Genomic DNA, 13204 nt, shown 5'->3' on the forward strand with positions numbered 1-13204 from the left:
CCATGAATATGTTGAGCGTGGCATCAATATAGATGCGATAGATGAAGTAAAGTATCGTGGAGATACGCAGGGGTGCCGACTTAGAAAAATATTGGAGGGGCCCAAACCAGGGATCTTGCCGCGGGAAAATTTATAAGTATTGAGTTTTAAGTTTTTTAAGCATTTTAGAAGAGTCATATGATCAACATTAGAACCCTGATAACTTTAACCTCGATATCTGGACACTCCGGGGAAAATCGACAACCCTGACACATTTTTTTCTCACACCCATAACGAATTGTTGAGCGGGCTCGGGCCCCCTCAGGTCCCATGGAGTCGGCGCCACTGGAGATACGATAGCTTCGAACCTATCGTGAGGAACAAATATGTACAACGAGTGTGTATGGAAAAGTAAGGTCTCAAAAGACGGTATTTCCGAACGCGAGTCGCTCGGAGAAATTTGACTACAACACTGCATTCCTTGGCTCCTATACTAAAAAAATACTATAATAAAGCACTCACGTTACCTGAGGCCATTCAGTCGCTGTGTAGCAGCCGTTTAGGATGAAGCTCCCGCTTAGCTCGCCCGCCAGGTGCGAACTAAGTCATTTGATTTTTTGAAGGCGAAAATGTTTTCCTCGAAAGAAATTCGTCACCAGATAGTGGATGTATATGGTAAGAAGTGTATGGCCATTAAAAAAGTGAGAAAATGGTGCCGGGAGGCTTCTAATGGACGGGAAAACGTCCATGATGAGCAGCGGTCGGGGAGGCCGAGTTTGCCAGAATCAACGGCGGCTTGAAGAGGGAAATTGCATACTTTTTATAGACAGTATATACTGACAGCATATGCTGATATACTACAATAAATACTTAGAACCGCAATATACTTTTTTCCACTTAAAATTCAGTTTATGCACTAAAAAATGAATCCCAAAAGTGCCCCGAGTTTCGCGGGATAAAAAATACCGCCCCTACTAATCTTTATGCCGTGACGTCATAATAGGGTGGTTTCCTATTATTTTTTTATTGCCTGAATCGAAAGATTATTACTCCTGGAGTAAGTATATCACGCTTTTAGATTTTTAAATGACGATATCTATTTTTCGCGATTAAATGAAAAGTGAAAATTTTCTAGCGCGCGAAAACGCGACGCGGAAGTATGAATGTCGGGAAATCTCTCCGTGTGGCGTATTTCTCGTTCCCGCTGCCGCCTTGTGAGGTGACTTTGAGGCGAGTTGAGCGCTGATACGACGCAGGCTGCTAGCGGGTAGCTGAGTACCCTGCTGGCTGGTAGCGCTTGGCTTAAATAAGGATTATTAATACCTTATCAAATGAAGAAAACTTTCCGACCTTAGCCAGTTTTAATAAGTGATTATTAAGACATTTTTCCCTGAGCTCTACGCCTCATGCATGCATTGGTAACCTCAGACGATGTATAACTCCTATCTTCTCGTATAGAAACTAGGTCCCTGTGACGTCACGTGGAGTGGCATCGCATGGGCGCCAATCTGGCCTTTTTCAAATGAGGATAAAAATGGACCATTGCCATTCGTCTAAACCGGTATTTCTAAAACGAAATAATTTGTATATTATGAATACAGTAATGCTGGGTAACGAATCGCAATCAATGACTTTCGTTTCAACTCGCTCAACTCGCCTCAAGGTCACCTCACAGGGCGGCAGCGGGAACCAGAAATACGTCACACGGAGAGATTTCCCGGCATTCATACTTACGCGTCGCGTTTTCGCGCGCTTGAAAATTTTCACTTTTCATTTAATCGCGAAAAATAGATATCGTCATGTAAAAATCTAAAAGCGTGAAATACTTACTCCAGGAGTAATAATCTTTTGATTTAGGCAATAAAAAAATATTAGGAAACCACCCTATTCGGCCGCATTATAAAAAAAATTGACATACTTGTTTCTCGATGGGTGCCATGGGGTCGAATTTTTTATGGCACTTGTTCAATTTCAGTTACGGAAGGGTATAGAAAATACCATGATGTTTAAAATCAAGGGAGGAAATATGAAAAATAAAGAGCAACGTTGTTCCTCATACAATTCCACTGCCAGCCAAGAAGACATCGTTTTTTTCTACTGTCGGCGTCAAAATGATGTGCCGCTATACTTTTCCAATTTATATCTTGGCTTCAATGCATGCTATAATGACGAATTATACGTCATTTAAAAGAAAATTTTACCCTAAATTCCGATTTATTTTTTTTACAAAAAATTCAAAAATGTAGACACACCAGTGCAATAAATGACTCCGCGCACCGTAAAATTAGCCGTTTTGTCAACTTCATGAACTTTAAAGTTCATGAAGTTGACAAAACGCCTAATTTTACTCTAATACGGCTAATACAATTGTAACTCAACCTAGGGAAAACTACTGCGTCAACAGCATTCTTCTTCCATAATAATTTAAAAACATCAGTGTAGATTAATAAAATGGCTTTTGGGTATTTGTATAGCGCATATTTTGTTATAAATTAATGAAAATATTTAAACAGTATCTTGTCCTATAGTTCACCCCGAAAGAAAAAATAAAACTGATAGAAACACATTTTAATTTATTTGTAATTTTTCTTTGATCCATAATCTATAAAAATATTTATATTTGTCAACGTTAATCAACTCTATTAATGCCATACTGCCAAACGGGGCCGCGGCGGGTAAAACCAGGGAGCTGCTGTGAGAATGGATCGGAGACGCATTATAAAGGAAGTTGTACGTAGATGGATAAAGAATGGAATCCAGAGGTGGTCACAAAAAATGAATAATAGCATTCTTTGATTTTATTCAACGCCGTTGCTTGCTTTTCAAAAAATGTAGAATCACAAGAGGAATGCTCTGCGGCCCTTGATTTGGAAACAGTGGAGGAAGAAGCAGAAGACATGTGTGGATCAGCAATTTCCATTCAGCATTTTATTTTGACTGTCAGGAAAAACCAAGGATCCATTTAAAGGTTGTCAGGCCATCGTATAAAGTAGGACTGATGTGCACCACAGGGGAAAGGGATGTTTGAGGGAAAGGCAAACCCAAAGTTGCCCAAAAAATGTGCAGTTCTCTCATATGTTGCTCTTTTTAAAATGAATTTAATGATGAACTTATTAAAAATCTTGACTATTTTTAAGCTTCCGGGGGGAGGGGGGCCACGTACCCCCGTCCTCGTCCCCTAATGCCGACTATGCCCGCGGGTATGATTTCTACATTCGCTACCTTCGCTACTGACTTTGGTACGATAAGGCAAGAGTTAACTGACAGAAAATCGTGACGGTTGCAAATGGCGGAAGTACGGGACAGCAATTCCTATCATTGCCACCATTTCTGAAACTATGCGTGAAAAATATGAGTGGGGAGTTATACATGAGAAATGCTACCACATCAATCATCGTCTACTCACCCTCATATGCTGCTTCATGTGTCTGCAAGGGATGGTAGTCACCCCATCACCCATTATACAGGGCTACTTTGACAGTCACACCGCCTTGAATGTCTCATACAAAATTTAACGTAGAAATTCCAACGACTGAACATACGCGATATGTCAGAAACAATGTGTTCACCCTGATGAAGAGGAAAAAAATCAGACGTCGAAATTTTGGTAATCGAGAGACATGGCTTGCTTGCCCACTTAGAAACCACGCAAGAAATTGATCCACATTGTAGAAATGGCACTTATGCAACCTCTAGAAAGGACATTCGCCACTCGGACGACTCAGACTCAGTATAACTTAAAAAGTAGGTATATTGCTTAATATTTAACCGCATGAGACATTTTCACCAAGACATTCTTCAAAATGAATTGACACAAATAATAATCCTTCACATGACTCCAGTTACGAGGCTTAACGGTGATCGCTTGGTATGAATACTAAGCACGTTACTTTTTGGACTAGGGTACTTATGACAACGTTCAACGCCTCAGAGGTTGTAGTTTTAGGTTGTAAGTGGTCTTCATAGTCAACTACTGTGAATGCACTGAATATACCTTATTTCACTCGGACACTAAGAAACACTTCAAACGAACTGAACACTCCCACACTCGGTAACTCGTTGCTCTATCCCAGCTATGAAGGTTGACGGTATTCACTTGGTACGAAAACTATCGCGTAATTTCTAGTAATACACCAGTGGAACGATCAACGATGCATGTTTTTCGCTGGATGTGTTACCGAGGACTTCGCTCTTCGGTTCCCCGAGCCGAACTGTCACGCAGGTGGGACGCAGGGTGCTAACTCGTCCGCGGCCGACTGATGTAATTGGGTGGCGAGATGCGTGAACGAGCCCTATTCGACTCCTTGGTGTTATGTCCGTCGCGGCCGTCTTGAGCCCCGCGGCTGCCTTGCTATCACACAGATACTGAACAAAGCCTGAATCTCATTTTTCCCGTCCCTCATAGTGATATCTTCAGCCAGGGCCGGAACTGGGAATTTCGTCAGGGGGCAAAGATCAGTTTGCCCCCCCACACCCCTGATTCCCCCTCGTTCCCTCCCCCACCCTTAAAATATAATACGTCCATATGCTATTTTTTGAGATGCAGTAGTTGAAATTACTCACCGTATGCTATTTAGAAGTTTTAATAATACTACTTTTGAAAATTCATGCTTTAATAATTATTGTTAAATAATTTAAGTAGAAAAATTAAATAAAAATAACCTTTTCAAATTTTGCCACCCCTGAAATCTGTGGCCCGGGGCAGGTGCCACCCCTGGCCCCACCCTAGTTTTGGGCATGGCTCCAGCGATAGGTTTTCAGGGACCCATAAAGTGATTGCTAAACCCGTCATTTCCTGAATCACACCGTCATTCCCACCTCCCCTTTTTGCATTGCTTATTCCGTCTGTTTCCTTATTTACAACTTTCATTCAATTAAAAGCCTTACGTGGTATTAAATTTTGAAGTATAAAGGCTGGAAGCATTCAAAACGTGTATTTTTTGGAAGAATAATCATGTGAATAATGGTGTTTTCCAAAAACATTGGATAGAAGATGGGGCAATACGATCTGCCGCATCATAAGATACGATGACCTCTTCAAAATTATTGTTGAAGCACAGGTTGAAAGAAAAAAAGGTCGAGATAGACCTCTTTGAGATATGTTGGGCAGGTGGTGAAGGAGATAAAGCTGAGGAATTATTATATAGGAATCAAAAGATTACCTGATAGGTGAATTTAGCGGATAGCTGCATCACACCAACCTAAGGATTGATGAATGTTGATGATTGACAGGGGCGCCGACTTATAAAAAATATTGGGGGGGCCCATATCCGCGGTCTTGCCCCGGGAAGAGGTTAAATTCAAAGTGTGTCGTAGCACCGAAACACTATCATGATTCACACCACCTGATTCAGTTAACCTGCTTAACCTAATAATTATTTGTTTTAACACATTGTTGAATTTATTTTAAAAGGTAACTATCGTCAAACATGGGAAATAAAAATTACCAATATATTTTTGTGATTTCACAAAGCATAATATAACATAATTATTTTCTTGAATTATTGAGGGGGCTCCGCCCCCCCAAACGAATCTTTGAGGGGGCTCGGGCCCCCTCAGGCCCCATGGAGTCGGCGCCACTGATGATTGATGACCTACAGTTATGTTTGAAAGAGAAAAAAGTAGCATCACTCCATAATTTTGACACATCATGTATTTATTTCTTGCAAAAGTAATTTACATACACATATTCGGATGTGTAGGTACATGATGCCATGGGGACAGGTTTAAAATAACCAAAAAATATTTCAAACCCTCAAATAATATTTACCTCAAATGCTGAAAAGAGGTGGACATTACTGTTTAGCTTTTAGCTAGTTGTACAACAGTTAACATAATGATTACCCTATTATGCAACTTTATGAATGTAAATAAGGCTTTCAAATACTTGAAAATAAAATACTGTTCATTCATGGGCTTGAGCCACCTACATAAGTAGTTTTGCCCTTCTCTTCACATTTTATACAAATAAACTACCCGGCTAGCACACCCAAATTTGTTTACGTAAACGCATCCTGTATGAAAAGGAAACAGCTTTTATGGAAACTGTTGATGTGGAATCTAAGAATGGCATCCTGAAACATGTTGAACTTTTGTTAATTGATACAGCTTGCTCCGCTTGTGGGTTGACAATTTTCTAATGGTGCCATTGGTGACATTTTCATAGTAAAGTAAAACTTCTTTCATAACGTAGAGCAGGCACATCTATCATTAATTGCATGCTCATATTTTTTATTGATTATTTGCGCCCAAAATGGATTTTATCCTGTAATGAATATGAAGGATTTTCATAGTGAGTTACTAATATCCGGGGTTTAATTAAATGCTTCTCAATTAATGTGGGCAGTTTTACGCTAAAGAATGTGTTCATTCAAAAGCAAAATATTGGCAAATGCAGCAACTCAATTCTGGGGCAGAGTTGTCATAGTGGCAGCGTAGTGAGGTAGGGGACTCTTTTATGTATTGCTGCCTTATTGGAGGCAATATTTTGAAATAAAATAGAAAAAGCTTGACTCTGATTCTTGAACAACAAACTGTGGATATTTGAATTCGATTCTTTCAGTCTTTATAACTGGGAGATGTATTAACTCAGAAGACGATATTTCTGTGTAAAGGTTTGATGAATTAATTGGTCATCAGCAATGATAGCTGCAAATATTGCAAATATTTGGCACCCTACATGTTTAAATAAAAATGTTAACTTTAGTTGGATTCTTATGTTAGTGTTTTTTACATTTCTTTTACCTGATGCTGGGGGAACATTCACCTTTGGTCATTAAGAGTCAGTTTCCACATTTTTCCTGTGATGTCGAAGGAAACATTGCATATGCAATGATGCCGGTGCTAGCTGGGTATTTATGAGTATATTAATCCAGTTTGGCAATGGCTCCAAACATTTGTTATCCCTTTCACTATGCTTGTAAAAGATTGTTTATTTATAACTTTTTCACGCTTCACCTTAATTTTGATGGAGAGATGAAATTTTTGTTTTGAATTTCAAGGAGCTGAATTTAATGATCACCAGCATCCATGGAAATGTTCCTCTTATTATGTGGAGCATAATCGTTACTTTCAACTTCAATGTCTTAGAATTAATTCTCTATTTATTGCATGGCATGCATTTTCCTTTTACTGTTAATGGTTTACCATTGTAACAAATTGAAAACAACTGGTAATTTTTTTACAATTTTTGGCTAACGATGCAGACACAGTTGCACATTAACAGTATTCTAACCCAGGAAATGATTTTTATAAGTTTAAATTAAAGTTTTTTTTGTCAACATTAGAAAGAATATACTGGGTAAGTTAATGACAATATTAAAAAAAATTGATCACTGGTTATTATATCTTGCTTAAATCTCGTTTCTTTCATTTTCCTATCTTGTCCTCTAGTTATCACATTCACACTTATTGAATATCTAATTATTTAACTCACTCACATTCAACATGAAGTCTTCCAGTTTTGCAAAAAAAAATCACACTCAACACTATAAACACTGATATTACTTTCATTCACATTCCAAGCACAGAATGTAAATCAAATATGTCTCTTCATATTTTCTTTTTTTGCCAGCAAATGAGGTATATCCATGCTAACCATCACATGCTCCGATAAATTAGGTTAAGTCTTGGTGGACATATCACTTTCATTTCTCTCCAATTAAAATATCCCCAGTTTTTTTTAATACTCGTATAGTTCAGCTCCTCTTGTAATTTTAGCAGCAGCTTGCAGCATTTACCGTAGTCAAAATAATAGGAGATTCTTAAAATCTTCTCCCATAAACATCTTCATACTTCAGAGCATAAGGATTTAGTTGCCCTGTCCCTGCTTTCACACCTTTCTCGCCTTGGTGCCGCGCTTTCAATGACGAAAAGTCTCCACGGAAGACAACAAAACAAATGCAACCTTGCACAAAGTGTTTTGGCGGGCACATTGGGGGAAGTCAGTCTACTGCTCCTTACAGTCACATCCTGAATGAACAAATCGCTCACACGCAACACTGCGCAACCTTCAAAGGCTCAACAATATAACATTTCTCTCTTGAATAAGAGGGGAAAAGGAACACTTTTAAGGGAAGGTTAGGACTTTTTTCCCGAATGAAGTCAAAACCAATGGAAAAAAAGTCTTTCCCTCATCACCATCTCAATTTCAAGGAGCTTTTCGCAGAGCATCCACTAAATTACTTTTTTTTTTTGGGAGACATTGTCAAGAGGTAATATAGATAAGGGGTGCGCTAAAGCTCACAGAGTATTAAACGACATGCTTCAAACAGGACAAAACTGTGTGACTGTATTGAGGCCATGTTTCAGCAGGTCAAGTGACTTCTTCTTGTCGACTTTGACCTCTTCTATGCAGCCAATGAATCCCAGGTAGTACTGAGCGGGAAGCCCAGCTGGCAGTGCTGGCGCACCTCCTGAAAGATGAAAAATTGAAGTCTCAAAAACAGAGTTGGGGAGTGGCCGAGAAACATGCTCAAACCAGGGATGGCAAGTGAGATAAAATGAAAAGGTTTCATTTCGACCCGAAGTGAAAGGAAAATGCGAGGCCTGGGTTTAGATTCGTTCCCGCATGAATCACCATGGAGTTTAGTTTCGATCTGGGATGAAACTTTAATCCTGGTAATGAAACTAAATTAATCAAAACTCCACTGCTCATAGCTTTGCTAAGTTTTGATTCCACAAGCATGCAGTGGTGCCGACTCCATGGGGCTTGAGGGGGCCCGAGCCCCCTCAAAAATTCGTTTTGGGCATGGGGAAAAATGTGTCGGGCTTGTCGATTTTCCCCGGAGTGTCCAGGTATCAAAATTCGAGTTATCAGGGTTCTAATGTTGATCATATGACTCTTCTAAAATGCTGAAAAAACTTAAAACTCACTACTTAAAAAAATTCCCGGGGCACGATCCCCGGTTTGGGCCCCCCAATATTATTTGTAAGTCGGCGTCCCTGCAAGCATGGGCATACCCAGGATCATAACTAGGGTGGGGAAAGCCATGGTCTAGGGGAGAGGGGCAAGCCATGGTCCAGGGGGGGACAAGCCATGGGATTAACAAGATTATTTCCTTGGAAAAATAGTTTTATTTCAGTTACATATCTTATACTAATATACAGTAAAACCTCTTTACATCGTAATGGAAGGGACCAAAATTTAGGCAATTTGATGAATGGAGGTTCACTATGGAGAGGTTATAGTGATAGGCATCATTTTTTCATATCCTTTGGAAATGAAAGGCACTACAGTCTTTTGAACCATTATAATTGAGTGTTTAAGCAAATATGCATCCATTAGTGAACAAATATTTATTAATGACAGAAAGCGAGTGCTATCGCGTGATTTTTACCATGATTCGAGAGGAAACGATGTGATCCCTCTTAAATCAACCGTCACTTAAAAAGATTGGGATAGTTGGAGACCTTTTTTCTTTAGGTATGCTCTCATATGGAACAAAATGGCGGTAGCTAATGGTTAACGTGAAAATTACAGCATATCAAAGGTGTACAAGGGAAAAAAATAAGCGTGAAACATTTATTTATGCTGAAAATGTCATTCCATGTACATAATTGCAGCTGAATTAATGATCTCTAGTTGTCTCGGTACGATTTGCAGGGGTAGTTAGGCCATCTTGGGGTGTCTCCTTGGATTGATAAGTGGAGGTTTTATGAGATAAAGAGGTTCACTACATAGAGGTTTGCCAATAAATTTACATGTACATCTGACGGGGCCGTAGGGGTGGTATGAAGTATGGAGGTTTACACTGTAAAGAGGTCCACTACATAGAGGTTTTACTGTATATCATTTTTCGTGGGTTTAAAGAAAATTTGTTAAATACTTTTGTTTCAATTCAGTACTGATTTTGCTTAAAGACTTGCAATTTTTGGTTATAGGGGCAGCTGCCCACAAGTTGAGCGGAGGGGGATAAGAGGGAGTAGTTTCGACCCATTATGTTTGACATAAGTGTAGAGAGGTTAAAACATTGAGGTTAAAAATCGAATGGCCAGTTTGAGTTCACTGTTTAATCTGTTTAAATAAAGTCTGTACTGTGTAAACAGTCTAAATACAATACTTTCTTAAAATTTGGATGCAACTTGTTTTTCATTGCAAAAAAGTAAAGGTTGCTCAAGATATATTTTGCCCTACTCCCTTGAGTTTCTTCTCTATATCCATAACTGCCTAATGCTTTCTTTCATGTATGTATTAATGTGCCCATGAAAAGTTCCCAAATGAAAGTCCATCCCTTGGTAAGAAAGAAGGAAGGGTCACCCAGGACAGTAAGGGTACACTCCCTGTAAAACTGGTTTAAAAGAGAGTAATGCCTTTCATTTCCAAAGGATATGAAAAACTGGTGCAAATAACTAAAACCTCCCTATAGTGAGCCTCCATACATCAAATTGCCCAAATTTTGGTCCCCTCTATTACGATGTAAAGAGGTTTTACTGTAGTTTTATTTTAGTTACATATCTTATACTAATATATATCATTTTTGTGGGTTTAAAGAAACATTGTTGAATACTTTTGTTTCAATTCAGTACTGATTTTGCTTAAAGACTTGCGATTTTGCTTCTGGGGGGGGGGGGGGGGGGGGAGGGGGGGAGCTGCCCACAAGTTGAGTGGAGGGGGATAAGAGGAACTCTCGGCCAGACTGGGGGGAAAAAATATGTCTTGTTTCTCTCCTGCAAATGCTGGTAGCTAAAATCATGAACTTCCGCAGCCCAATGGCTAACGATAAACACAAAGGAGGCATCACTGCTTAACGTCCCATTCAATCTATGGAGTGCTGTATTTGAAGTGCCCTCCACTAAGTACCCAGGCAGGGATCAAGTATGTAGTACCAAATATATTATCTCAGGGATTAAGCCCAAACCCACTGGGTTAGAAACTGGATTTCCAGCTTTTTTTATATTCATTTTTTTTAGTATATGTACTGGCACCAGCCACTGTGATAACTTTAATGGGAGATTTCTTCAGTGCACAAATTGTGCAAAAAATCCATAGAGAAAAAATCATTCCCCTTGACCAGGATTGTCCGGTTGTGTCCACAAATATCTGCAGAGAGGAATGACACCTCAGTAGCTTAACTGGCTAAAGCTCTCAACCAGAAATCAGGGGATCCGTGTTCAAATCCTGGTCAAGGCGAATGATTTTTTCTCTGTGGATTTTTCGCCCATCGCTTTCTAGCCACCGCAACATTCTGAATCACATAAGTGGGCCATATATGATTAAAATGTTTTCGTCCTTGCATGGAAAAAGGGTAAATCATCTTCGCAATGCAATGTTGAAGTGACGCATCATTGGATTTCATCTTTTCATGTCATATCTTACCTATCCACAAACGGCCATTCGTGTTGAGGAGGGAAGCTCCTGGGTCTGCGACTCCCCTTTCAGATGGGGTCTCTCCATCAACAGTCAACATTCCAATCCTTTTCCTTCGATGAGCAACTAGGGAGTGCCACGCTCCATCAGTCACCCTCACCTATTGAAATCAACGGCACGTTAGCATCATCATATATTAACACGTTGAAATAGAAAGATCAAATTTTGTTCCATGTCTTGCATTCCTTTACAAGGCCCCTCTATTATGGGCTGGTTCATCAGTTTTATTTTATAATAATAATCATTTATTCTCCACAGACAATTGTAGATATAAGACTTGCTAGTGGCAAAAATATAAAGTAGGTAATTTTTTGAATGCGAAATGAAAAATAATTACATGTCCACGGGGGTACACATAAAGGGTCACCAAAAATTATTCCACTGGGCAATGTTTGTTACCATTAATAAAAATAAATTTACAGTAGATTAATAGTTCATTATCAGATAAGAGGTTTTTGTTGAATTTGTTCATTACATTCTGGTAGTAAGTCACATTCCTAGCTCCAATACCAACCTTAGATCGTATTGTGAGTAAGTTTTTCTGACGTCCTAAGTTGAAACTCAGCTGAGGATACCCATTGACAATGGCGATAGCAAAGAAGTCTCCTTGCAATGTGTTCCCTTTGTTGGTCCACAGAAGCAGACCATTACCAGGATCCCCTGGAGGCACTCTAAAACGTATTAGGAAGTGGTTTCGGCGTTCTCCTCTCCTCCTTTACAATGAAAAGTATAATTGTTTAATTCATTTTTACTCTTATGACATGCACTATTATTTAAAGAGTTCAAAACTACCAGAAATTATCTATTAAGGTTAGAAAATTCAAATAGAATTTCCAAGAGATTGATTAAACCTATTAAACATCTTCATGACTGGAGGAATTCTAAAAATATTGCGCAATCTTATAAGGCTGTTCTAGCCCTATAGATATTCATGAGAGAATTCCAAAAAATATATAGAATTCTGATGTGAATTAGGTTCTTTTAAACTTACTAGAAATTTTGAATAAAATAACATTTCACTTAATAAATGACTGTAATAAAATAAATATCTTTTTCTGCATATTCTGAGCTTAAGTGCTTTATTGATACCTTTAAGGTCAAATAGTTTTGTATTTAGCTCACTTTTTTTGGGGCTAGGGAAAATATTTTATACTTTTTCAGGCACTCGACTTTTTTTTGAAGCCATGTTATAGTGCCTCCAAATGCTACTCCATTAAAGAATAGAACATAAAGGTGCAACTTTCCTAACAAATAATTTAATTCAATTTAGGTTTCAGCGTTACAAAATATTTGACACATGGTCAAAGGAATCATATATCAAGTCAAGTGGGAATCATATATGTACATAGGATTTAATCAGAGGTTGTTTTCATGTAAAATCGCACCATTATGAACTAATTTCATTCCTTTTTATTAGAATCTTTAGATTTTACTCTCTGTATGTTAATTATTGATAACAAAGCATTAACCATAACTTCTGAATTTCTTAATTCTATCAATCCATGCATACTACCATACCAGCAACCAGCTACTGCAAAAAATAAGTGAAGCATATTATGGTGCACTTTTACTCGCATGCATATATAATAAGTTACTGGATGAAGATGAGAAATTTTCTGGAGCACACTCAACACATTCTCAGCTTACCCTTTATCAAAGAAGTCGACATCATCTTCATCATACATATCTTCTTCATCTTCATTTCCATATTCCTCACTCATTTCCTCATCCATATCTACACCTTCATCATCTTCCTCTTCACCTTCATCATTCTCATCCTCTTCCAACTCAAAGTTAGTTTGGTTAGTAGTGTTAGTTCTAGAGAATCAAACATAGGCATTTATGGAGATTAATTTG

The 13204-nt window shown here is 38.6% G+C and overlaps 1 protein-coding gene across 1 annotated transcript in view; it reads right to left on the reverse strand.

The window, feature by feature from the left end:
• Positions 1-5614: 5614 nt before the first annotated feature.
• LOC124163852 (agrin-like) overlaps positions 5615-13204 on the reverse strand; it is a 195468-nt gene continuing 187878 nt past the window's right edge. Inside the window, exons 22-25 of the mRNA XM_046540955.1 lie at positions 12995-13165; positions 11862-12060; positions 11297-11447; positions 5615-8393 (exon numbers count right to left, since the gene is read on the reverse strand). Coding sequence (XP_046396911.1) covers positions 8245-8393; positions 11297-11447; positions 11862-12060; positions 12995-13165 — 670 coding nt within the window. The 3' untranslated portion in view covers positions 5615-8244. The remainder of the gene's footprint in view (positions 8394-11296; positions 11448-11861; positions 12061-12994; positions 13166-13204) is intronic.

Source organism: Ischnura elegans, chromosome 8, assembly GCF_921293095.1.
Source record: "Ischnura elegans chromosome 8, ioIscEleg1.1, whole genome shotgun sequence".
Taxonomy (NCBI): Eukaryota; Metazoa; Arthropoda; class Insecta; order Odonata; family Coenagrionidae; genus Ischnura; species Ischnura elegans.